The sequence below is a fragment of the Poromitra crassiceps genome (assembly GCF_964638095.1).
Source record: "Poromitra crassiceps genome assembly, chromosome: 3".
Lineage (NCBI taxonomy): Eukaryota > Metazoa > Chordata > Actinopteri > Beryciformes > Melamphaidae > Poromitra > Poromitra crassiceps.
This window is the reverse complement of record NC_139625.1, coordinates 44,131,815-44,156,976: the sequence shown is the minus strand read 5'-3', so window position 1 is coordinate 44,156,976 and position 25,162 is coordinate 44,131,815. Positions and strand designations below refer to the sequence as shown.

Here is a 25,162-nt window from a genome sequence, read left to right as displayed (position 1 = left end):
GGGGCTCGAACCTGTGATCCTTATGTTGGTAGGGTAGGGCAGCTATTCTCAACCACTGTGTCGTGGCCCACTGGTGGGCCTCAGAGCACCGTGTAGTGGGCCACGGAGCAATCCATCAGTGAATTGCCTTTGCAGACACAAGACTCTGCATTTCATGTCTTACTTCATGGTCGTTTTGCGTGCCTTATGCGTGTTCTCCTTGGCTCACATTGTCACGTCTCCTCACTTTTTCATGACTTTACGACAGCCTTGACCTCAGCTCGCTCTAACCATAACCTCACCGACCCCATGCCTAAACCCAACATCTAACCATAACCTCACCGACCCCATGCCTAAACCCAACCTCTAACCATAACCTCACCGACCCCATGCCTAAACCCAACCTCTAACCATAACCTCACCGACCCCATGACTAAACCCAACTTCTAACCATAACCTCACCGACCCCATGCCTAAACCCAACCTCTAACCATAACCTCACCGACCGCATGCCTAAACCCAACCTCTAACCATAACCTCACGGAGCCCATGCCTAAACCCAACCTCTAACCATAACCTCACGGAGCCCATGCCTAAACCCAACCTCTAACCATAACCTCACTGAGCCCATGCCTAAACCCAACCTCTAACCATAACCTCACTGAGCCCATGCCTAAACCTAACCTCTAACCATAATGTCACCGACCCCATGCCTAAACCCAACCTCTAACCATAACCTCACTGAGCCCATGCCTAAACCCAACCTCTAAGGGACCGTTCGTTATTTAGAAGGGGGGGTCACTGGAGGGATTTGGTGTGCTCTGAAATAAAAAGCTGTGCCCCTTCTCTGATCAAAATATATTTTTCCTTGACCCTCCCCAAGTGATTTGAAAAATATGATTGACCCTCCCCAAACAATATGCTATTTTCGCTTGTGAAACAATCTTCAGTCTGTGTATATCAATATTTGTGCTTAAATAGCGGTTTCTTTTCTGTTTGGTTTAATTGCGGGTATGTTCTATAATTGCAATACACCCCACCAGCAGCCCTGCCAATCTCAAATGTACTTCCGTATTATCACCAGAAAAGCGCCACTGATTCGCCAGATACTGTACACGCCTACTGTCTGGATAGGCCAAGCACAAAGATCGACAGATAGGACCGACAAAGAGAAACAATGCACCGGGACATACCAAACAGTTTGGACAGGAGGGGTGTAAATGAAGCAACTCAGTAGTTGTTGAAGTCCGAAAAGCAAAGATAAAAAAAAAAAAAAGTTTATATATTTTTATCGAATCAAAATTGTATACCCCTTCCCTGGACTCAAATTAAAGAGAGTGTACCCTCCCCTCAGACTAAATTTAAAACAGGATGACCCTCCCCTATTTTCCTCCAGTGGGCCCTTCCCTAAATAACGAACAGTCCCTAAAGGAAAAACGTACGAATAAATGGTATTCTTGAAATGAAGGTTCTCCAATTTTTTTCCTTAACTTTAAGACAGCCGTCTTAAAATTCCTACAGTGAAAAGGTAAGCCTCTATCATCTATTTAAACACATTTTAGACAAGCAGGTTATAGTTAAAAGTCCTCATAGGTTCCCCTATACCTAACATTAAGAGTAATGTTTACTGTAAAGCTTTATTTGGTGTAGGACCAAGTAGGCCTCTGTCTCATGTCTGTTGAAAATAAGCTAGTCAATTTTGTACGTCCTGATATCGCCGTGTTGAACACGCCCAAACTAATTTGATTCGTCGCCGCAACTGCTTCTTCCTGAAAACGTGCAGCAAGTAAAAAAGATGTGGTTAAATAAAACTCTAACCCTAACCAAATTGTTGTACTTGCCTAAACCTAATGTCTAACTCTAATGCTTTATAAAAATGTGAGGAATCAAACCCCAGTCCTCAGATTGGAAGGCATACCTTTCCCATTAACCTACAAGCCCGAGCACACTCTGAGTTGCACTTTTTTCACTCCCTAACCTTAATCGTAACCAATGTTATTGGTTGATCATTGAATCGATGCAGCCCACGGTCACGTGTGCAATGCTGCGCATATCTGCTTGCATTCATGAGCGAGCCCAGGCCCAGAGTTATAGTAGTAGTACCTTTTTTTTTTTTTTTTCCAAATCCATGGTGGTCATTAGTAGCAGTTTCTGACTACACTCAATGCGCTGTGTGCGTGTTTCCCCCCCCCCTCTATGTTCTTAGGGTGGGCTGAGACAAAAATTTAGGGGGGTTCAGCCCACCCGAAAAGTTTCTAGAACCGCGGCTGCGCAGGCGCTCCCTCCTCCATCTATCTGCCTAATCCCACATCACTTCACACAGGTCACACACACAGTACAGCAGCGAAGTGGTCCTCCACAGTCCACACAATCGTTCTCCCCACTCATGATCAATGAAACTGTGAGGTGAGCATTGAGCAGTCAGAGTCGTTAGTAGTTACTTAAAGGACGGCTTTACCGTGGGGAATATGAATATATATTAAATCTCACGCCCCTAAGGTTTTCGAATCCGTTGAAATTTTTGAAATTGGTGCTTCCCTGCCTGACCTATCATCCATCTCTCACATTATTTGCATGTCGCTCTGACGCAAAACGCGTCAGAGCGACATGTCCAGCCTTGCGGAAGTTGAGGGCCTATGAACTACAAGTGTTGTGAGCCATGGTCCCGCCTCTAGAGGTCCTCCACGCCCCTTCAGAGGCCTCGAAGAAAAGCAAAAGGCAGCCATCTTTTTCAACCGCCTAGCTTATGGTAGCTAATATTAGCTTCCCATAGCTCCTTGCCAAGAGACCATATCTCTGGAACGGAAGCACGGACAGACACGGGACTGGCGGCATTGGAAAGCTCGTCAAATTTTACATCTAGTAGTAGGTGCGTTGAAGTAACGAAATCAACGCTGAGCAATGTACCCGATTTTACACATTTTTACATGAAATGTTTACAACATCAAACTCCTACAAAAATGCCTTAAAATGCATGATTTTTTTTTTATGAAGACATCTCCCGACATATATACTACCGTTTAAATTTGGTGCAATTTGGAGGCAATTTTTTTTTTTATGTTTTGTAATTTTTTCTTCTTCTACTAAATCTTTTTATGTTGAAGCCTTCTTCTTCTTCGACTTTTATGGCGGTTGGCAAGCATATATGTGCATTACCGCCACCTACTGGAGTTTGATATCAGCCAAATGCCTGAGGGGTGGGCGTGAAAACGAAGGCCACGCGAGCCCAGTGCATTGTGGGAAATGTAGTATTTCGGGTCCCCGCACCCGCCCCTCCCCTCCACCACCCCCCACCCCCACACACACAGAGTGGATTTCTGGTGATATCTCTGGCGGGAAACAACCAATTTCAAAAATTTCAACGGATTCGAAAACCTTAGGGGCGTGAGATTTAATATATATTCATATTCCCCACGGTAAAGCCGGCCTTTAATTAGCGCATATTGATATGCAAATTAGCGCGTAACGTTGTTTCGTAGGCTGTGTTTCCCATACACTGATCTATTTGTGGTGGTACACCCTACATAGATTTTGACCCCCACAAATACTGCCACATATTACTTTCAACTAGTTGACTGCAAACTCCTGCTTTAGTGCTTACAGTATATTATCATCTTGTCGGAATATTATTCCAGCCAACAATAAGTTAGGAAGTTCCCTTTTGATTTAATTTTACTTTTGTTTTGCCTACAAAGCAAAATGTTACTTTACTTGAAACTCCCCTGAAGTGATTTTGTTATTATTTATGCAAGCATAATTCTACCAAATAGTAAGTAATCCTGTATGCAGAATATATATAGTATATATAGGGAAACAATTATTTTTTCATCGCTGTACCACCACAGAACGGTAAAGAAGATATTGATGTGTGTAGTTCTTCATAGATCTAGTCTCTTCATTTTGATCTCAAAGTGCGCCAGTTTGATCCATTTTTACTTGAAACTGTACAAAATTTTCTTCTGGGGAGCCATGCCCCCGGACCCCCCTAGGGGTTCAGTGGTCCATGACCTTTGGGTGGGCTGAGCCCACCCAAAGCTCTGATGCTAAAACCGCCCCTGGCCAGAGCCATAGAGAGGGAGCTCCAGAAAACGCCTCTTGGTGGCTTCTGAATAAAACTAATAATATAAAATCAGAATCACTTTTAAAATAATAATCAAGAGTCGTTTTACAGTTGCCTCTTTCCCCATGTAAGTGGACCTGGGCTGCAGGGCGTCACGTGATTTGCAATAACGAGCTTGGCCACCATGTTCAATTTGCTTCAAGGCTGAGACCGGATGCTGGGGGCCTGGTTGTTATCTTTTAACTCATTCATGGCCAGTTTAGGACTGCCAATATTTAGCACAGGCCAAAGATTTTCATAATTGTTGGTCATCTTTCAAGACCCACAGTAAATTATCTATTAGCACCAAAGTGATTTGCAATACCTCAAAATGAAGATGTACGTCTCTGGGTTCACCAGGGAAAAAAAAGTGAGCTTTTAGCATGTTCTGTACTCTACTTATAGCCATTTATATACACCCTGTTTTCACCAAAAAGGTCTCTCTGAGAAGACAAACAGGAGAAAAGGCAATTTTTGTAAAGGACACAATCTCAGGCAGAACTCGCTCTCAATTCTTTTATTTTGAACTGTATTGACATCAGACATGTAAATATTATTCGTTATGACACAAATGACAAAATAAATAAATATATATATATATATATATATATACATGAAGTGCTTTTTTTACATTCAACAATACAGTTTACTCAGTGTGAGTGAGTGTGCAGACAGACAGACAGACAGACAGACAGACAGACAGACAGACAGACACACACACACACACACACACACACACACACACACACACACACACACACACACACACAGAGAGTTCTGTCCACAGCTGCTGCTGGATCGCACCTCCTTCCCAGGGAACACTATTGATCGCCCCGCAAATTAGCATAGGAGGGGAACACCAAACTGGTCTGAGATCAGCGTCTAGCCTCCTCTGCCTCTGCATCGTTTTCCTCCTCTCGTTCGGGCTGGGACGAATGCTGCGACACAGGAACGGGGTCGGCTTGGCCTTGGGACCAGGCGCTGGAACCGGATCGATCATGTTGGTTTGACTACCGCGAACAACTCAATCCAGGTTCGCCCTGCAGCAAGGCGACCAGCGCAGCGCGCCGAGGGGCGTTTCAATGGCGTTTCTCCTCTATGCAATAGGCAGCGTTTCTCCGTTTTCTCCTCCTCTTCCATTTCAAAACAACAGCTGCGGTATGTGTTTGATAACGTGTTGTCGGCTTTGTCTTTGAGGCCAGGGACCTGATACCATGTCACAGGCTGGGGAAGTCTTTGAACTACGCGCTGCACTAATAAAAACAAAAACGCGTCAAACACGTCATTGGCCCTGAGGGCTATTCCTGATAACACGTCAAAGACGTCTTTGGCCATGAATGAGTTAAGGAGTTCAGATTAAAGAGGCCACGTGGTTCTGCGCTTCCTCTGTGAAGCAAAACCTTCAGACAGAATCCAGTTCAGATCTGCTTCCAAAGCCCTGTCTCATCTCTCCATCTCCCCTATGTCTCAGGTGGCTCTGAAGCAGAGAGGCCAGAGAAACGTCTCCAGCCCATTAAAACATCATCCATCACAGAACAACAATTCTGAGATCAGCTGGGAAGAGCTCCACGACCACATGTTTACAAAGGGAGGGAGATATCAGGACGGACCGGGACCGGCTCACTCAGGTGCGGACTGCATAATCAGGCACGTCGGGCAAATGCCCGGTGGCCTGGCCTGGCCTGGCCTGCAGAAAAAGAAAAAAAAATTGGTGCCCGCAGTCAGGCCACTCACTGAACAGCAGGCCAGGCGCCCCCTACTGGTTTACTAGTGGTTTTATTACTTCATTCAGGGTTAAAGGGTGCATCTCATTGTAAAATTATACTCGGCCCAAATTGGGCTTCAAACGGCCCAAATCTGGCTTCAAACGGCCCAAATTGGGCTTTAAACGGCCCAAATCATGCTTCAAACGACCCAAATTGGGCTTCAAACGGGCCAAATCTGGCTTCAAACGGCCCAAGTTGGGCTTCAAACGGCCCAAATTGGGCTTCAAACGGCCCAAATTGGGCTTCAAACGGCACGCGCGTCGGCCCGTATCGGCCTGGCCTGCTTGGTATCTAATGCCCGGCCTGAATTATTTTCCCAGTCCGCCCCTGGGCTCACTCCTCCCAGGCCAGGACACCATCACTTCAGTGGACTGAGCGTCTGTTCCCACGACACGCTGTTGAATGTCACCGATCATTTCAAAATGTTACACGATGAAATACAGTATTAGACTAATGATGCGGGAGGGGAAACGGGCTCATACGGCAGTCAAGAAAAGGATTCAGATAACACAACAGATAAAAAAGCAGGATTAAAGCCAAGGGGCTAGCTCGTAGCTCCATTTGTGTAGCCAATGCAGAAGTAACTTAAACCTGCATTCTTTCGAATGGCCTGCAGGGGGCTGGAGGATGTCCATTTATATGGAAGTGAACGGTAAAATGACCATACTTCTCACTTGATTTATGACCTCAGTAAACACTTTTCTAATGTGTTTATGGTTTCAATTGCCAGTTTAAATTCTTCAATACAGAATTATGTCATTTACAATGATTTTGTAAATGATGGTCCCATTTTGAGTAAAATAGATGATTAAAAAAAATTGATTGACAGGTCATCTGTCCAGTGATCGTGCAGCTCACGGGCCAATAGCAGGTGGTGCTGCGACTGTTCTCGTCCGAATTCATGTCACGTCTGGCTCCAAATAACCAAGATGGCCACGGTGAAAATGCCAACCTCGAGCCTTCAAAACGGGAGTCCAAAAACCAATGGGTGGCTACATCCATATATTTTGACAGTCTATGATTAAAGCGCTCAACTCTTTTCACTCTCACTTTTTGAATGGGAAATTCCGTAATGCTAAGGATGGTTAACCTGACGCTGCCAGATGGACGGTATAGCTCCACATAGTTTCACTAAACCAGTCGATCTGGGAATGCAGTAACCAGACCCGCTGACGGAGGCGGGCACTTTTTCCAAGCTACTTGGCAGGTGATTGGATGACCCATCTGTCTATCACCGCTGGTGGGTGTTAACTTCAACCAATCAGATCGCCGAAGGTGCCTGTGCCCTGATCTCCGTGGTATTCATTGATTGAGTCCTCACGGTCGTAAAGTCACCTTCGAAGCATTTAGTTAGATTATAACGAACTAGTTGTGTGGCTTAGCCTTCCCAAATGTTGAGGGTCGTTTTTTAGAATTTAATACATAGAATTGGGAACGTTACATTCAATTTAATTCAGACTGCCTGTCACTTCCGCGGCGGCAGCCATGTTGACGAGTGAAAAGAACTACAAAGACCATGTACCCACTACTTGCCCAGACGAGCCTGAGCCCGCCTACGGCTGCCGCTGATTGGTCGGGCCGGCATGGTTCGACCAATCATCTTAACTACCTGTGCATGACAAGATGGATACGTCGAGAGAATCTCTTTTGATCTCGCGAGGTTATCCATCTTGCAAGCAAGGTTAAAGGATGGTGGCTTGCCAGCGAAATTGGTCAATCGACACCTTTGTGTGCAAATCATGAGGAAAATCCACCAATCCGACGTTCCGGTTTAGCGGCAGGACTTGGTACCTGTTGAGGAAGGCGTTGCCGAAGGCGTTGAGCTTCCTGAAGGGTTTCTTGGGGTCGACCACCAGAGCGTTGCCGGGGACGATGCCCTCGTTCTCGCCGTACATCACGGCGATGAAACCATCTGTGGTTGGCTCCGGACCGATACGCATCCCCGGGAAATCCTGCTCCAACAAATACCTGGAGAGGGAGAGAGAGAGGTTCACTTGATGTGCTTCAATCAAATGAAACAGGACAAAGTATCGATAATCCCCAAATCAATTTTTTTCCTCTCTCAGTGCACAGCTGCAGGAATCTGACTGTAGCTGGCCTTGAACTACGAAGCTGGCAGAGCTGATTCTTATAACTTTCAACAGTGACACCATGTGTGACATCATAATGTCTGACATCATCACTGTTGACACAATCGGTGACATCTTCATCAGTGACATCATCAACATCCTCATCGTGACATCATCCATCATCATCATCATCATCGGTGACATCATCTAACGTCCGCCAATGAGACAAATGTATGAGCACTATCAGCGCAGCACACTTTTGCTTGGGCAATATTGTTACACAATAGCTTGTTGAATTGAATTGAGAGAGGTGCAGACTGGTAGAGACCGAGAGAGAGAGACAGGTAGGGAGAGAGAGAGAGAGACAGACAGACAGAGAGACAGATGTAGAGAGAGACTAGAACGACCGCAAGGCGGACTTATGCCTCCGCCATTAGTTCATTCTTGAGTCCAAGTGGATGTTGGAGCCAAATTGGAAGAAATTGCATCAAGGCGTTTCTGTGCAGAATTGGATATTTGAGCCAAATGTGAAGAAATTTAGTCAATGTGTTACTGAGATATGGCGTTACCGAGCTTGAAAATGGCATTTGTTAGGTCACTGTGACCTTGACCTTTGACCTTTGATAACCAAAATGGAATCAGTTCATCCTTGAGCCTAAGTGAATGTTTAAGGCGAATCTGATGAAATTCCGTCCAGGCGTTCCTCAGATATGGCGTTAACAAGCTTGAAAATGGCGTTCGAGAGGTCACAGTGACCTTGACCTTTGACCTTTGACCACCAAAATCTAATCAGATCATCCTTGAGCCTAAGTGAATGTTTAAGGTGAATCTGATGAAATTCCGTCCAGGCGTTCCTCAGATATGTTAACAAGCTTGAAAATGGCGTTCGAGAGGTCACAGTGACCTTGACCTTTGACCACCAAAATCTAATCAGATCATCCTTGAGCCTAAGTGAATGTTTAAGGCGAATCTGATGAAATTCCGTCCAGGCGTTCCTCAGATATCGCGTTAACAAGCTTGAAAATGGCGTTCGAGAGGTCACAGTGACCTTGACCTTTGACCTTTGACCACCAAAATCTAATCAGATCATCCTTGAGCCTAAGTGAATGTTTAAGGCGAATCTGATGAAATTCCGTCCAGGCGTTCCTCAGATATCGCGTTAACAAGCTTGAAAATGGCGTTCGAGAGGTCACAGTGACCTTGACCTTTGACCTTTGACCACCAAAATCTAATCAGATCATCCTTGAGCCTAAGTGAATGTTTAAGGCGAATCTGATGAAATTCCGTCCAGGCGTTCCTCAGATATCGCGTTAACAAGCTTGAAAATGGCGTTCGAGAGGTCACAGTGACCTTGACCTTTGACCTTTGACCACCAAAATCTAATCAGATCATCCTTGAGCCTAAGTGAATGTTTAAGGCGAATCTGATGAAATTCCGTCCAGGCGTTCCTCAGATATCGCGTTAACAAGCTTGAAAATGGCGTTTGAGAGGTCACAGTGACCTTGACCTTTGACCTTTGACCACCAAAATCTAATCAGATCATCCTTGAGCCTAAGTGAATGTTTAAGGCGAATCTGATGAAATTACGTCAAGGCGTTCCTCAGATATGGCGTTAACAAACATCCGTACGGACGGACATCCGTACGGACGGCCGGCCGTACGTACGTACGTACGTACGGACGGACAACCCGGATCCATAATGCCTTCGGCCTGGCTTCGCCGGCGGAGGCATAAAAAGAGAGAGAGGCAGACAGGTGCAGAGAGTGAGAGAGTTGAAGAGAGAGACAGAGAGAATACTGTGTGTTTTTATGTGTTTATGTCTCTTGATGTTGTTGATGTATTAACACATTCACTGCCAGCCGTTTTTTTTTTTACTGTAGGTAGGTTCTGCCAGAGGTTTTTTTTGAGGATTCTGGCTCATCTTTCAAGACCCGAGGATTCTTTTCTGCTAAGATTTTGTGAACACACAATATCTGAAAAGAACTAATAGAATGTGTGCTTTCTCTGTCTAAAAGAGTTAGTTTGTAGAGTTAGTAGTTATGTAAGCATTAGCAGTTGAATACAGCATGGTTTCAGCGTCAGAAAAATTATTCTGAGATAAACGGCTTTTTGTGAAATTCGATAGAACAGTCACTTTAACCATTCATTTTTGGCATCAGTAAGACGTCAGACATCTAAACAATAGTTTTGAACAGTAATTTCCTCCATAACAGCAGGAAACCCCCCTCTGCTTCCAACTCCTCCCTCCGTGTGTGTCTTCTTGGCTGCAGCGGCCGTGTCACAAGCTCGTTGCTGCTGCTGTAACCTCCCGTCACCAGGCTCATTGCTTTGCTGCTGCTGTGCCTGTCTGCGCGGCCGCTCTTTGAGGAAGTCTGGATCGGCTCGCTCGTTTCTTGGAGTTTTGGTTGAGAGCTTTGATGAAGCTTTTGCGATTCTGGTCATATTTATGCTGCGTGTTTCAAAGTGTGTTCCACCCGTAATCTATTATGCAAATTTGCAATCCCGCACCGCCAGCAATCAGCGCGAAAACGAAAGCGTTTTCGCCAATCCATTTTCATGAGAATGGCTTCGAGGAAACTGCTTTTTGCTTGCCTTCCTCTAGTCTGGGAGAGCACTGTCGCCACTTAGTGGGTCGGTGGAATGGGTTGTAAACGTTCGGTGGCTTCAATAATTATATAAGAGATGTAAAAGGGTTAGATGCACATCCCACGGTCAAAAAAAAAAAAATCATTTTTTTGACGGAGTAATACGTCATTGGCAGTGAACCGTTGGATTTTTTTTGACGGAGTAATACGTCGTTGGCAGTGAACGTGTTAAAGTGCTTGCTGTGAACCAAATTGCCCCATTTGGGGACAATAAAGATGTCCACTACTACTAGAGAGGCAGGCAGGTGTAACGACAGAAAAAGAGAGAGAGGGAAGGAGAGAGAGGGGGAGGGAGAGAGAAAGAGAGAGTCTCCCTCCACACATTTCCGGCCTGTTTCAGCATGCAAATGAAGAACTGCAACTCCAACAAAGTGACCTTTGACCTTTCACTGCTCTTTCACAACCCGGATCCTCTGTTGTTTCATTGAGAGAGTCACTTCAGAGATTCATAAAGCATTATACAGATAGTATACCAGTCTCTTCAGAGATACATATATAAAGCATTATATACAGTACATATATCAGGCTGGCAGCACAATCATTTTTTTAATCTTAAATCTTACTTTCATCATACAACCTTTCAGTCATCTTTGCCTTGTCTATTTGATCCTCACTGCTTCATCTGCTTCTCTCGATGCCTGGCCTCTTTTGGCTGTTTCATTCCTAAGGGATGGTTCTGTCTTACAGTGTGCCACAGTGTGTCATCCATCTTGGTTGTGTGAAACATGAATTAGGATGGGTAAATACTATGTTACAGGCCGGACACACAACTAGGATGAATAGAAAGACACTCCTACTTAAATCAACACCAACAGAATATATTGGAACACAGCCTGGACAGAACCTCTGTATGATGAACAGCAGAGGCAGAGGGGACGAGGGTCAGGTTCAATTCAATCATGTCTCAAATCAAGTAGCAAGTCTAAATGTAGATCACCAAGTCAAGTCCCATGTCTTTAATGTCAAGTCTCAAGTAAAAAATGTAGAACAGCAAGTCAAGTCAGAACAAATCAGTCCAGGATCAATTTAATATCTTAAAGCAGTGGTTCCCAACCGGTGGTACGCGTACCGTAGGTGGTACTTGCGACCCCTGCTGGTGGTACTTGGAAGGCTCTGTGAAAATTCAAAAAAAAAAAAAAAAAAAAAAAAAAAAAAAAAAAAAAAAGTTTTTGTGCAAAATCCATGGTGGTCATTAGTAGTAGTTTTCAAACATGTGAAAGTGAAATAATAATAATAATTATTAATATTATTGGCAGTGTTTCTCAAGGTAGGTGGTACTTGCGCCCCCCCTGCTGGTGGTACTTGATCCCTGGAATCCCAATGTTTAAATTATGAAGTGGATCAAAACGGGAGGGAATCGTAAAAGAGCTGTAGTAGAGGAGAGCAGCAACGATGAAGCACAAGGAGGTGAAGACAGCAGTCAACCCAGCACAAGTGCAGCTGCTGCAGGTTGCACATAGGCTGCAGGTTGGAATAAATTTGCCTCCTGCGTGAACTGTGCATAGCTGAATACAGGCCCGTAGCTACCATTGAGGACACCGAGGTCATGACCTCGGTATTTTCCACACCAATTTTTTTTTTTTTTTTTTTTTTTTTTAAATAGCCCTGGTCCCCAGATCTATTAATCTGTCATTGATGTTTTAATGCGACAGTTGATCGGAAATGCAACAATTTGCTTCCTCTCTGTGTGCTATAGAAGAGAGATAACTCACAACATTCAGATTTTGCATTGAGGCTAGATTGGGGCTAGACTTTGGGGACAGTTCTATTGAAGTGAATGGGTAAGTAACTCCCCTGTAAGTGATGTTTGTGTAGATGGGCCATTGTATTTAATTGAGCAGTATTCTGCCATGTGACCTGTATGCAGAATATAAATTATATCATATGGGGAGACATTTATTTTTTGTATCATTTTAAAGCAACAGCACAGTAAAGAGGATATTAATCTAACATGATGTATGTAGTTCTTTATAGATCTAGCCTCTTCATTTTGCTCTCAAAGTGCACCAGATTGAAGCATTTTACTTTAAAATGGACAAAATTTTCTATCCGGGGGTGCACAGCCCCCCCTGGTCCCCCCACGCCACGCTAAAATGACCTCGGTATTTCTCAAACTCTGGCTACGGGCCTGGCTGAATAGACTGTATTTTAACGTCGGTCATATGGTGGTACTTGGAGAGCCAACTACTTTCTCAGGTGGTACTTGGTGTAAAAAGGTTGGGAACCACTGTCTTAAAGAAAACAAAATATCGATGACTTTTCAATGCAATATGATTTTAATAGAGTAAAAATTTGTTAAGAGCATCATGAGTTTGATTTCTATAATCAGTTTCAACTTCAATAAATTTAATAATTCCGCACAAAGTCAGAAAACAGAATTTAAATTCAGACAGTCATCTGCTGGAACAAATCTCACCACCTTCAATCTAAGTAATTTACACAAACACAAGAGCCCTGTTCGAAACCGTTCCCTATTACAGAAATAGTGGACTGTAATGATGTGTTCGCCATTTTGTACTAGTGTCTGAATTATCAACTGTTAATTTGATTCACTATATAGTACACTATATAAAATACTCACAATGCAATGCAATTTCTAGTGAACAGTACAGCAGATGTACCCTATACATTTTCTTCCATATACCACATTGCAATGTGGCCATGTTTACAAAAGGAGAAGAGTGAGCTAGTCTCCAAAATCGTTTGATCATCCCCCAAATAGTTCACTATATGATAAACACTACATGGGGAATAGTGAGTGAGTGAATGAGTGAACCATTCTGAACACGGCAAAGATCTCAAGTCAAGACTTTAGAAATCTTTTTCATCAAAGTACAAGTCAGAGTCAAGTCCTAAGTCAAGTCAAGTCAAGTCTCAAGTCTTCTCCTCATGCATCAAGTCAAGGCTCAAGCAGTTAAGATTGAGGAACAACAGCTTCCAAGTCAAGTCAAGTCAAGTCAAGTCTCAGAGGGCTTTTTACATGTCTAGCTAAACATAGCTAAGCACTATCAATAAACATGATTGAACAATCTTATATTAGAGAGATACAGAAGGAGGGGGGAGAGAAGGGGGAGGGGGAGAGAGGAGAAAATGGGGGATGAAGGGAGAGGGGAGGGGGGAGGAGAGAAGATGGGGGGAGAAAGGAGAGAGAGGGGGCAGAGAGGGGGAGAAGGGAGCGAGAGAAGGGAGAGAGCAGGGGGTGGGAGGGGGAGAAGAGAGTGAGCAGAACAAACAGGGAATATCACGATAGTCACAGGGGTCAGTTTCGAAACATACCAATGTATATTACTATGGTTCATGTAAGCAAAGTCAAATTTAGTAATCCAGATGATCATAGTATCATATAATTACCTGCTAATTGTCATACAGTATCATCATATGATACCACTGAAAGACAACAAACAATAGTACTGAATTATTGCCCAGCCCTAGGTAGTCTCTTAAAACAGACTGTCTCATCTACATCCGGCGAATGCAGCTAAATAGTCTGTACGTTACACCCCCAGAACATGCACAAGGAAGTTGGGAAAAAAACCTTCAGACTGGAAGGAAGTTCGACGGAATCTGACCAATCACGACACGTGTGTCCACGGAAAGAAATTCTGATTGGACTAATGAGCGGAAGACCCACCTTAAAAAATTCTGATTAGACTAATGAGCGGAAGACCTGCCTTTCTGCTTCCCATTCCGGTTGGCGCATGCTTCTCCCCCACGAATTACAGACGGTATGGCGGAAGCATTTGAAAATTGCGGAAGCCAACTCGTCTGTTCTAAAAGACTAAGCCCTAGGGCATACAGCTGTTACTCATTTCGCTCGGCCACTCCGCCGCAGCACCATCGCCACACTGTTCCAACATACTCAGCCACCCCCCTACACAAAACGAGCCCGCCCCTACCACCGACAGGACCAGACCACTCCGTAAGTTAAAGTTCATGAACTCTTAATGAAAAGTTTCAAGGAACCTTCATGAGTTCTTTTGATGATTGAGACATGGAGGAAGGAAAAATCCAAAACGTGGCACAAGAAAGCTCAGCAGGCCAAAGATATAAGGGACCGTTCGTTATTTAGGGAAGGGGCCACTGGAGGAAAATAGGGGAGGGTAATCTTGTTTTAAATTTAGTTTGAGGGAGGGTACACTCTCTTTAATTTGAGTCCAGGGGAGGGGTATACAATTTTGATTAGATAAAAAATATATAAACTTTTTGTTTGTGTGTAATGTTTGCTTTTCGGACTTCAACAACTACTGAGTTGCTTCATTTACACCCCTCCTGTCCAAACTGTTTGGTATGTCCCGGTGCATTGTTTCTCTTTGGCGGTCTTATCTGTCGATATTTGTGCTTGGCCTATCCAGACAGTAGGCGTGTACAGTATCTGGCGAATCAGTGGCGCTTTTCTGGTGATTCCACGGCTGCTCTGTTTGCCTTGACGGAGGGCTGGGGTCTTGTACGCACCGCTGGGGTAACCTATACGTTCATACCAGCGAGGCTGCGACAGGCTGGTGCGCTGTTGCTGCTTTCTTTCGGGAGCGCGAGCCCCAGAGGTGTCTTTCGTAACGAGTGGCCGACTCATTGTGATACATTAGTTTGATTTGATTGTATAACTTACTGTGTAAGACCACCATCCTGCGGGAGCCCTTACAGTAATTATTGTTGCTGCGTGCTATCATGACGTGGTGATATGTAACAGGTGTCAACCAACCTGTGCTGTGATGCTATGAGCTGTTTTAATTAAAACATATATATATATTTTTGTCGATAATAAAGATTCCTATTTTAATATTAAGCTGCTTCTTGGTGTGTGTGCCTTAACGGCGTTGGAGCCTGTGGCTGTGGTCTCTAGGTGCCACAATATGGAAGTACATTTCCAGCACGAAAAGTCGAGCAAACAAACAGACATGGCATCACAAAATATATATGTGCTCTATCGTTGCGCCAGATAAGTCGTCTTAGGAAATCACAGTAGAACCGAGTTACGGCTCACTCATCTCCTAAATTACGTTAAGTCTGCAAGGGATATTTATACCACCAGGATGACATGTTCCACATAGGGTTGTGTTTTGATTTCGAGATTTTATTTTGTCCAATATTGAAATGTTCTACAATTGCATGTTGTGTTAACATTATTTCTATCTACCTTTCTATCTAATTAGGCTAATTTGGATGCTATTTGCTATCAAAATGTAGCTCAATGGATGCTGGGAGATTTTACATGTGTGGCTTTGTGCCTGTCTGCTGAGGGAGTGAGAGAGAGAGAGGGGGGACAGAGAGTGGAGAGTCCGCCACAATAATAGAACCGGCTAACTTTTTTTCCATCAGTCATTGACTGCTATTTAAACACAAATATTGATATACACAGACTGAAGATGGTTTCACAAGCGAAAATAGCATTAGCCTATGTAGCGACTGGAGGAGGCGGTCGCTCTGATTGGTGACAGTTCTGCTCTAAGAAGCGCAAAGGATTATGGGAGTTCATGTTCTTGTGGGAAGCTTGTTACTGTTACAGTTAAAAACGTGGTTTAGTGATGTTGTGCTCATGTTTTGATTGCATTATGTGGTAATGGCAATGTTTGTGTGGCCAGGATAATGTTTAGTTTTACTATCAATGTAGCCACCACGACTGAGACTGTTAGTGTGTTCCATCACCTCTGGCCGGAGTTTCTGCATATGTTTGGTTAAAAGTAAGATATCTGTGTCAGTCCGCATTCTTCCACGCAAGCTCGCCACAATATTGTTTGGGGAGGGTTAATCATATTTTTCAAATCACTTGGGGAGGGTCAAGGAAAAATATATTTTGATTGGGGAAGGTGCACAGCTTTTTATTTCAGAGCACACCAAATCCCTCCAGTGACCCCCCCTTCTAAATAACGAACGGTCCCTAACGAAGAAAAAATGTGCTTCTTGGGTACTTGTAGCAAGTTTAATCACAAAGTAGAGTAGATGTGTAACTGAGACAGTTAAACAATGTGCATCTCCATACATACAGTACACTGGGGCACACACAGGTTGAAACGTGATGATTGAAACATAAAATGTATTTATTTTTATTTTTAAATGTGTTGCTTGAGTGTGTAAGTGACATACAGCCATATTCAACACCTCACATTTATATTTAGCTTTCTTTTTTTGCATTAGAATTGGTTCGTCTCTCCTTCGGTCTTCTTTGGAACCCCAGAAGGTTCGTCAGAAGAAAAAAAAACTTTAGTGTGTAGGAGTCCACTCGGCAGTAGAGCCGGGGTGGACTCAGCAGTGCGATCAGTAACAGCTATGTTTCCGAGTCTTTCATGTGTGCCTGGACCTCGGAAACCTCACATGCTGAGTTTCCCTCGGTTAGGAAAAGTGAGAAAGGAAGGAAGGAAGAAGGTCATGAAGCCTCTCCGTCTTCTCACTTCCTGTTGTGCCAGCCTGCAGCAGGAAGTCAGAGAGAGACGAACGGACAGACAGCGAGTGCCAGACACACGCTGGTGTCTGTCTGAAGTTACCAATCCACTCTATACAGAAGCCCAGTGAGGACATACACCGATCAGCCGCAACAGTAAAACCGCTGACAGCAAAGTGAATAACATTGATCATCTCGTTACAATGGCACCCAGGGGCGACATGCAAGACAAAATTCTGAGGGGGCACAACAGCCCATGGCACACAATCAAACATTCTCCAACAACTGCCGACACGAATGTCAGCAGTTGTTGGATAATGTTTGTTTGGTGTGCCATTGGCAAACACGGACAAACAAGGATTGAACATGTCAAATCTGACCAACCATCTCCAAACAATTCCTACCAAGGACAGACAGCCATGGAACACCAAACAAACATCTGTGTTTGTTGTAGAATGTTTGATTGGTGTGCCATGGGATTTAGAGGATTTTAAAAAAAAAATAGCATTAGGATTAGACTTGTCATCATTTAACCATTGCTCCTTTTCTCATGAAGGTAAATAGTGCAGTGCCCGTTCCCCCATTCACCACCCCCAGGTCAGGTACCCCTGATGGATACAGAAGTCGTGATACGTGAAAGCTGTGATACATGAAAGCTGTGATCTTACTGGTTGAATTGCATAAAGTTTACCACGGCAATTTCTCGGGTTCCCAGCAAAGCACCCGCCAAGTTTGATGTTGATCGGACGAATGGTTCTCGAGATAAACCGCTTTTTGTGTTGCCAGTAGTTGGCACTATGACTATGGCATATGGCATAAGTTAATTGTATGAAATGCGGCACCGCACTCCATCGGGGTGCGAGCAGGGCACTCCCCAAGTTTGAAGTCAATCGGACGAATGTTTCTCGTGATAAACTGCGTTTTGTGTTGCCAGTAGGTGGCACTATGTCAAATTGCAAGAAATTCAGCACTGCACTATGTGGAGTTCCCAGCAGCACACTCCCCAAGTTGGAAGTCAATCAGATGAACGGTTCTCAAGATAAACCGCTTTTTGTGTTGCCAGTAGGTGGTGCTGTGGAGAATTGCACAACATTTGGCACTGCTCTATGCCGGGTTCCCAGGAGTGCACGCCCCAAATTTGAAGTCGATCAGATGAATGGCTATTGAGATAAACTGCTTTGTGTGTTGCCAGTAGGTGGCGCTATGCCGAATTGCACAGAATTCAGCTCCCTGCACTCCATTGGGTCCCCCTAAGCGCACTCCCTGAGTTTGAAGTCGATCGGAGGAACGGTTCTCAAGATAAACAATTTTTTGTGTTGCCAGTAGGTAGCGCTATGCCGAATTGCACGAAATTCGGCACTGCACTGCGTCGAGTTCCCATCAGCGCACTCCCCAAATTTGAATTCTATCGGACAAACGGTTCTTGAGATAAACCACATTTTTTGTTGCCAGTAGGTGGTGCTATGCCGAATTGCATGAAAACAGGGCACTGTACTCCGTCAGGTCCCCCTGAGCACACTCCCCAAGTTTGAAGTCGATCGGACTAACAGTTCTCGAGATACGCAAAGGACAGAGAGAGAAACAGACAGACACTGCTGGGATACTGTATTTATTTATAGATTTTTGTCAAGTGCTGTTATTGTTATTAGATTAGTCATTCACTTCTACACTAGCTTCTACAATGCTGCCACTTTTCTTGAAAAATAGCTAAATCTTGCTTCCACCAAAACGTGATTCACATAAAAAGACTATATCCACAATGCTAATTAATTAGTGTTATGTGTTGTGTGTAGCCAACTATCTTGCTATTAGGGGTGGGGGAAAAAATCGATTCACCTAAGTATTGCGATTTTTAATGTCACGATTTTTTGAATCGATCTTTTATTCCAGAATCGAAAAAAAAATAAAATAATTTTGGGTGCTTGCAGTCAGGCCACTCACTGAACAGCAGGCCAGGCGCCGCCTACTGGTTTACTAGTGGTTTTATTACTTTATTAGTTAGTCTGAAGTAATAATTACACTTCAGGGTTAAAGTGGGTGCATCTCATTGTAAAATTGGACTTCAAACGGCCCAAATCTGGCTTCAAACGGCCCAAATTGGGCTTCAAACGGCCCAAATTTCACGCGCGTCGGCCCATATCGGCCTGGCCTGCTTGGTATCTAATGCCCGGCCTGAATTATGATCCCAATCCGCCCCTTTTTTTAACTATATCGCCCAGCCCTACTCATGATATATAATATACAGTCTCTAGTGTATGATTCAACTTTTCCCATGTTCTAATCTAGTGTAAAAAATCAAACAAACTGAAAAAAGAAAAGAAAAAAATTAACAAAAATCGCAATAAATCGTAATATCGAAACGCAATAATCGTAGAATCGCAATACTTAAGAATCGCAATATAAATCGAATCGGCACCCAAGAATCGTGATAGTATCGAATCGGGAGATAAGTGAATCGCCACAGCCCTACTTGCTATGCAAACTATGATAACTAACAGCATTTCCTTTTCACATGTAGAAAAGGGGATTGATGTTCTACTACTAAACAGTTGTGTGTGCCTGGCGGCGTGCTACGTATTGTAGCCTACCTACCTGGCTGACTGAGCCAGACTCAATGCGTCTTTTGGAAGAAACCAATACCAACGGGAGAAGGGGTGAGTGTATTTTTTTGAGGTATGATCTATGACATAATTAGACAATTAAGTTTGACTCTTCAAAATTATCATAACTACATGTTATAAAAAACCATAGTAATGAAATGAAAATGAAAGAAATATATATATACAGACATGTCCCCTCAGATTCAATTGGCATCACGTCTCTGATGGCACCTGTCAAGTGCTGGGATATACTAGGCAGCAAGTGAACAGTCAGTTCTTGAATTTGATGTGTTGGAAGCATGCAGGAAAAATGGGGAAGCATAAGTATCTGAGCCACTTTGACAACTGTGATGGGTACGCCGTTTTACTTTGTTTCGAACTCAAGCTCTCACTAGTGCCTAGTTCGCTGCGTACGCAGCACTATGGAAGACTGTCATTTTTGCTCCAAAAATTACTTTACATTAAAACCTGACCACGCCCCTTTAGGTGATGTGGTGCCCACCTGTGGCTGACTGGGCCACCCACCTCACCCCCGTGACTACGTCACGGCCAGTCAGCCCAGGGTCCGCCACTCTTCGTTTCTTCCAGCCAGTGTGAGGACGTCGTTTTCTTAAGCTCCGCGGTTAGCTCTGAAATTAGCGCTCTTCATAGCTTGGATAAATAGACTCGCTCCGGTTGATTTGCCCACCTCAAGAGGTTCGCGTGGACGAGATAAATCAGGATTCGGGGACCCATTCCTGTGCTCTTCACCAGCGGCATCGGATCAAGCCATCCAAAGCTAAGGGTGTCTTTCATTGTTAACTGTTGTTTAGTTGCCGCCGTGCAGCTCATGTGAACGTTTTCCCCGGCTGGGGTAACGTTGTGTTAGGCTTGGGCGCTGACTCAGGTCTGCACTCAAAACTCTTAGCTAGGTTGCATACGTGCAGAATAGCTTGTACCGTTAGCACTAGAACAACGGGCTAATTAGCACAGTTGTCACAGATAGCTAGCTTGCATCCGTGCGGTTGCTTCTGTTTGCTAGGTACTTTAGGCGCCAGCTACTAGCGTTAGAGCGCGCACGTTTCTCCGGCTGGAGTAAGTTAGATAGATAGCTAGCTAGTTGTCTCGTGCAGCTAGCAGCTAGCTTGTAGCACTCCAGCATCTTCACCGTTGCAAGCTACTGTAATTAGTCAGCTTACACGGTTAACTCCCACTAATTCTGGTACAGTCGGCGGGGCTTGTTGGCGGGTTAGCTTTGCTTACTCGCACAATGAACCGGGCGGCTGCCATGAGACACCCCCCTGCCGTGGGTCTGACCGCTCGGAGGAAGAGGAGCTACCTGACGAGCAGGGCTCCCCGGTCCTACCCGAGCAGCAGGTTTTGAACTGGGGGGACGAGCCCATCGACCCTGTGTTACAACAGGGGTGGCTCTTCCCCTACGACCCCATTATTCCCCGCCAGGACGCCCCCCAAGGGGAGCTGTCTGGCGGGGAGGAATGGGACCGCGCTACCACGGTCACCTCTCTGGTAGGGACCCGTTCGGAGGCTAGCCTCAACGAGCCCTATCAGAAACAGTTTCTGGGGGTAATGTTTAGGGCTGCAGCGAAGCTCGGCATCGCTCGGGCCGAACCACCTCCGCCCCTCGAATCAGTGCTGCGGGGTTGCTATTACCAGCCACTCCAGGCACCACAGGCACCCCGCCCGAAGCCCCGGCTGCCCGTCTGTATAGACGTGGTTCGCGCGGTGCAGTCAGGATGGGAAAGGCCTCAGGAGGCCAAGCCGCTCTGCGCGGGCATGGCTCCGTGGTCAGCCTTAGAGGGGGCGGATAAACTCGCGTTAACCGCGATGCCTCCCCTCGAGGATATGGTGGCCAGACACCTGGCCCCTAACCCCGCGAGGCCCGCTTTGCCCTCTAAGGCGTGCCAACTTACAGCCAAGTTGGCCGAAAAGGCGTACTTGGCGGCGGGGCAGTCCGCCGCCATGACCAACAACCTGGCCATTTTGCAGGGCTACCAGGCGGTGCTCCTGCGGGAGATGCAAGGTGACCCTGCCCCCGAGCTGTTTACAGAGCTCAGGATGGCCACGGATTACGCCATGCGTATGGTAGACTGCCTGGCACAGAACAGTAGGAAGGTCATGGCCTTCTCCGTTCTCACCCACCGCCACCTGTGGCTAAATCTTACCCAGCTCCTTGAGCAGGATAAGAGGAGGCTGCTGGGGGCTCAGATCTCCCCGGAGGGCCTGTTCGGCTCCTCCGTGGAAGACTTGGCCCAGCGGTTGGAGGCGCGTCAGAGGGACTCGGCGGCGGTCAGCACCCTCATGCCCAAGCGGGCGAAAGGGGAGGACCGCCGGTTCCAGGTCCAAGCGCGCGCACAGAGTCGTCCTCCGGGGCCTCCGCCGCCGCGGACCGCCCCGCGCCAGCGGGTACGAGTCTCACCGGCTAGGGCGCCCCCAATGGATGCGCCCCACCCAGCCGCGGTGGGCCCATCATGGGTCCCACGGCAGGCCAGGGTACGCGGCCCCCGCCCCCCAAAACGAGGGGGTGCGCGGGGAGCGGGTAACCAGTCCCGTACTTAGTCACCTCCCTGGGGAAGGGGGGGGGGGCTATGAGCCCACCGTCGTTGGAGCTCAGCGCTCAACTTCGGTCTGGGACTCAGCAGGGGCCTACCCAACCCAGCTCGCCGGGGCTTGGCTTCAGGGCCAGCCTTCGGCTTGTAGCTTTAGGGACAAGCCCACCGTCCTCGGTGCCCAGCGCCCGAGTTCGGTCGGGAGCTCTCCCAGGATCGCTTATCCGCCGTCAGGAGGCCCCCGGGACAAGCCCACCATCGATGGTGCCATGGGCCCATCGTTGGTCGGGAGCTCTCCTGGGGACCGCACGAGCGGACGAGTCCGCATCCGGCGGTCAAAAGAGAGTCTTGCCTCCTTACTCCCCCCAGCCGGCGAAAGCTGCACGGCTGGGGGGTTTCGCCGGTTCAACACGCTCACAGGGCACGTCAGTAGGCGGAGCCCGCCTAAGAAACCGGCAGGGGGGCTTAGCCTCTTTTGTCCCGCCCCCCCCTTTTTCTTCCCCAACCAAAGCACCGGGTCCCCCGGTGCCCAACAATATACTCAGACCATCGTTGCCCGACAGGCTCGAGGCCTAGGAGCGTCTGTGTTCCCCGTCCCCGTGGCTGCGGCGCACCCTTCGGAAGGGTTACGCCCTGCAATTTGCCAGGGCCCTACCCAGGTTTGACGGGACCCACGATACGGCCGTGGAAGGGGAGTCCATGGACATACTCCACAAGGAGGTCATTTCGCTCCTCGCCAACGGGGCGATCCGCTCGGTCCCCAAGGCAGAGGTGCGCTCGGGCTTCTACCACAGGTACTTCGTCGTGCCCAAAAAGGACGGCTCCATGCGTCCAATTCTGGACCTCCGGCGCCTCAACAAGACGCTGAGGAAGTTCCCGTTCCGAATGCTCTCTTTTCGCGTTGAGACAGGGGGATTTCTTTACTTCCGTGGACCTGAAAGATGCGTTCTTCCATGTCCACGTGGTCAAGAGACACAGGAAATACCTGAGGTTCTCCTTCCTGGGGAAGGCTTACGAGTTCTGTGTCTTGCCTTTCGGCATGTCTTTGAGCCCGCGAACCTTCACGGCTTGCGTGGAGACGGCCTTGGCCCCCCTCCGTGCGAGAGGGGTTCGCATCTTCCTTTACCTCGACGACGCTCTTATTGTGGCCGGCTCGAGGATCGGTGCCATGAAACATACCAAGGTGGTGACCGATCACCTACAAACCTTAGGGTTCCTGGTGAACTGGAAAAAGAGCTGCCTCGCCCCAGAGCAGACGGCGATCTTCCTGGAGCTCGAGTTGAACTCCCGGGCCATGCTAGCCCGCCTCATCGCAGGGTGCCTATGACAGGTCAGGCCCGCCAGGCTTTGGCCATATGGGCAGACCCCCGTTACCTATCGAGGGGCACTCGATTGGGCCCGGTCCCGCTCAGGCTAGTGATTCGCACCGACGCCTCCCTCTGGGGTTGGGGTGCGGTGTGCGGGCTTCTGTCGGCATACATGGATGCCATGTGCTGATTCGCTCGGACAATATGGCGGCGATCGCCCACCTGAACAAACAGGGCGGTGTGCGGTCGAAGACTTTGAACCGGTTAGCGGCGGAGATTCACCTGTGGGCGTATCCCCGTCTCCTGTCAGTGTCGGCGGTCTATCTGCCGGGACGGCTGAATTACGGCGCCGACATGCTGTCTCGAGGCTACCCCCGTCATACGGAGTGGTGACTCCACCCTCAGGTGGTGGAACAGATTTGGGCCAGGTTCGGTCGTGCCCGCGTCGATCTCTTCGCATCGCGGCGCGCGGCGCACTGCCCATTGTGGTTCTCGATCCAGGAGGACAGCCGACGACGCGTTGGCGAACGCGTGGCCACGGGAGGGGCTCTATGCGTTTCCACCGATCCCCCTGATCCATCAGGTGTTGGACAGGGTGAGGGAACAGCGTCTCCGGCTCGTTCTAGTGGCCCCGTTCTGGCCCAGGCAGACGTGGTTTGCGGACCTGGTCTCCCTGGCGCAGGGCCCGCCGTGGGCATTGCCGGTGCGGGCCGATCTCCTGTCCCAGGCGGAGGGGGAGGTGTTCCACCCCTCCCCAGGCAGGTGGAAGCTAGCAGTCTGGATCCTGAACGGGACCAGTTGCTAGCACAGGGCTTGCCCGACAATGTGGTGCGCACTATTCAGAGTGCTAGGGCTGCTTCGACCCGCACTCAATATGCGTACAAGTGGCGGGTTTTTTCGCGATGGTGCACAAGTAAGGGTGTGGATCCAGTGAACTGCAGCGTGCGTCCAGTTCTCTGTTTCCTTCAAAGCTTGCTTGACGCGGGACAGTCCCCGCAGTCGCTTAAGGTGTACGTAGCCGCGATTTCGGCTTGCCACATGGGGATTGAAGGGACCCCCGTGGGGGTGTGCCCTTTGGTCTCGCGCTTCATGAAGGGGGCGCGTAAACTGCGCCCGCCGTTGCGGTGCGTTTTTCCCAAATGGGACCTGGTTACGGTGCTGGACGGGCTAACGGGTCATCCGTTTGAGCCCTTGGACTCCGCCGATTTAAAGTTTCTGTCCTTAAAGGCCGCGCTGCTGCTGGCCTTATCGTCAGGGAAGAGAGTCGGTGACCTGATTGCCCTCTCGGTACAGCAGGCCTGTATGGTTTTTGGGGACGATGGGCGCAGGGTTACGTTGCGACCTAACCCGGCGTACCAGCCCAAGAATATTAATGCCAGCTATAGGTCTATGGTAATAGACTTATCGGCATTCTGTCCCCCGCCGTTCAGTTCGGGTGAGGAGAGACGTTTGCACATGCTGTGCCCCGTAAGGGCGCTCTCGGCCTATGTGGCCAGGACGCGTTCATTACGCATTACAGATCAGCTGTTGGTTTGCTTTGGGCAAAGGGCCCAGGGCGGACCCCTTTCCAAGGATCGCTTATCACACTGGATAGTGGAGGCGATCGCGTTGGCATACTCTGCCGTGGGCAAGGTTCCCCCGGAGGGTATCAAGGCGCATTCTACGCGAGGTGTTGCTACATCCTCTGCGTTGTTGCGTGGTGTGTCGGTGGAGGACATGTGTGCCGCGGCCTCATGGTCCTCTCATCACACTTTTGTCAGGTACTACAGTCTCGA

At 47.4% G+C, this 25,162-nt stretch overlaps 1 protein-coding gene across 1 annotated transcript in view; it reads right to left on the bottom strand.

The window, feature by feature from the left end:
• Positions 1-25,162, bottom strand: part of ehd4 (EH-domain containing 4) — a 107,390-nt gene that overhangs the window by 53,788 nt on the left and 28,440 nt on the right. Inside the window, exon 2 of the mRNA XM_083633513.1 lies at positions 7,636-7,812. Within this exon, the coding sequence (XP_083489639.1) occupies positions 7,636-7,812 (177 nt within the window). The remainder of the gene's footprint in view (positions 1-7,635; positions 7,813-25,162) is intronic.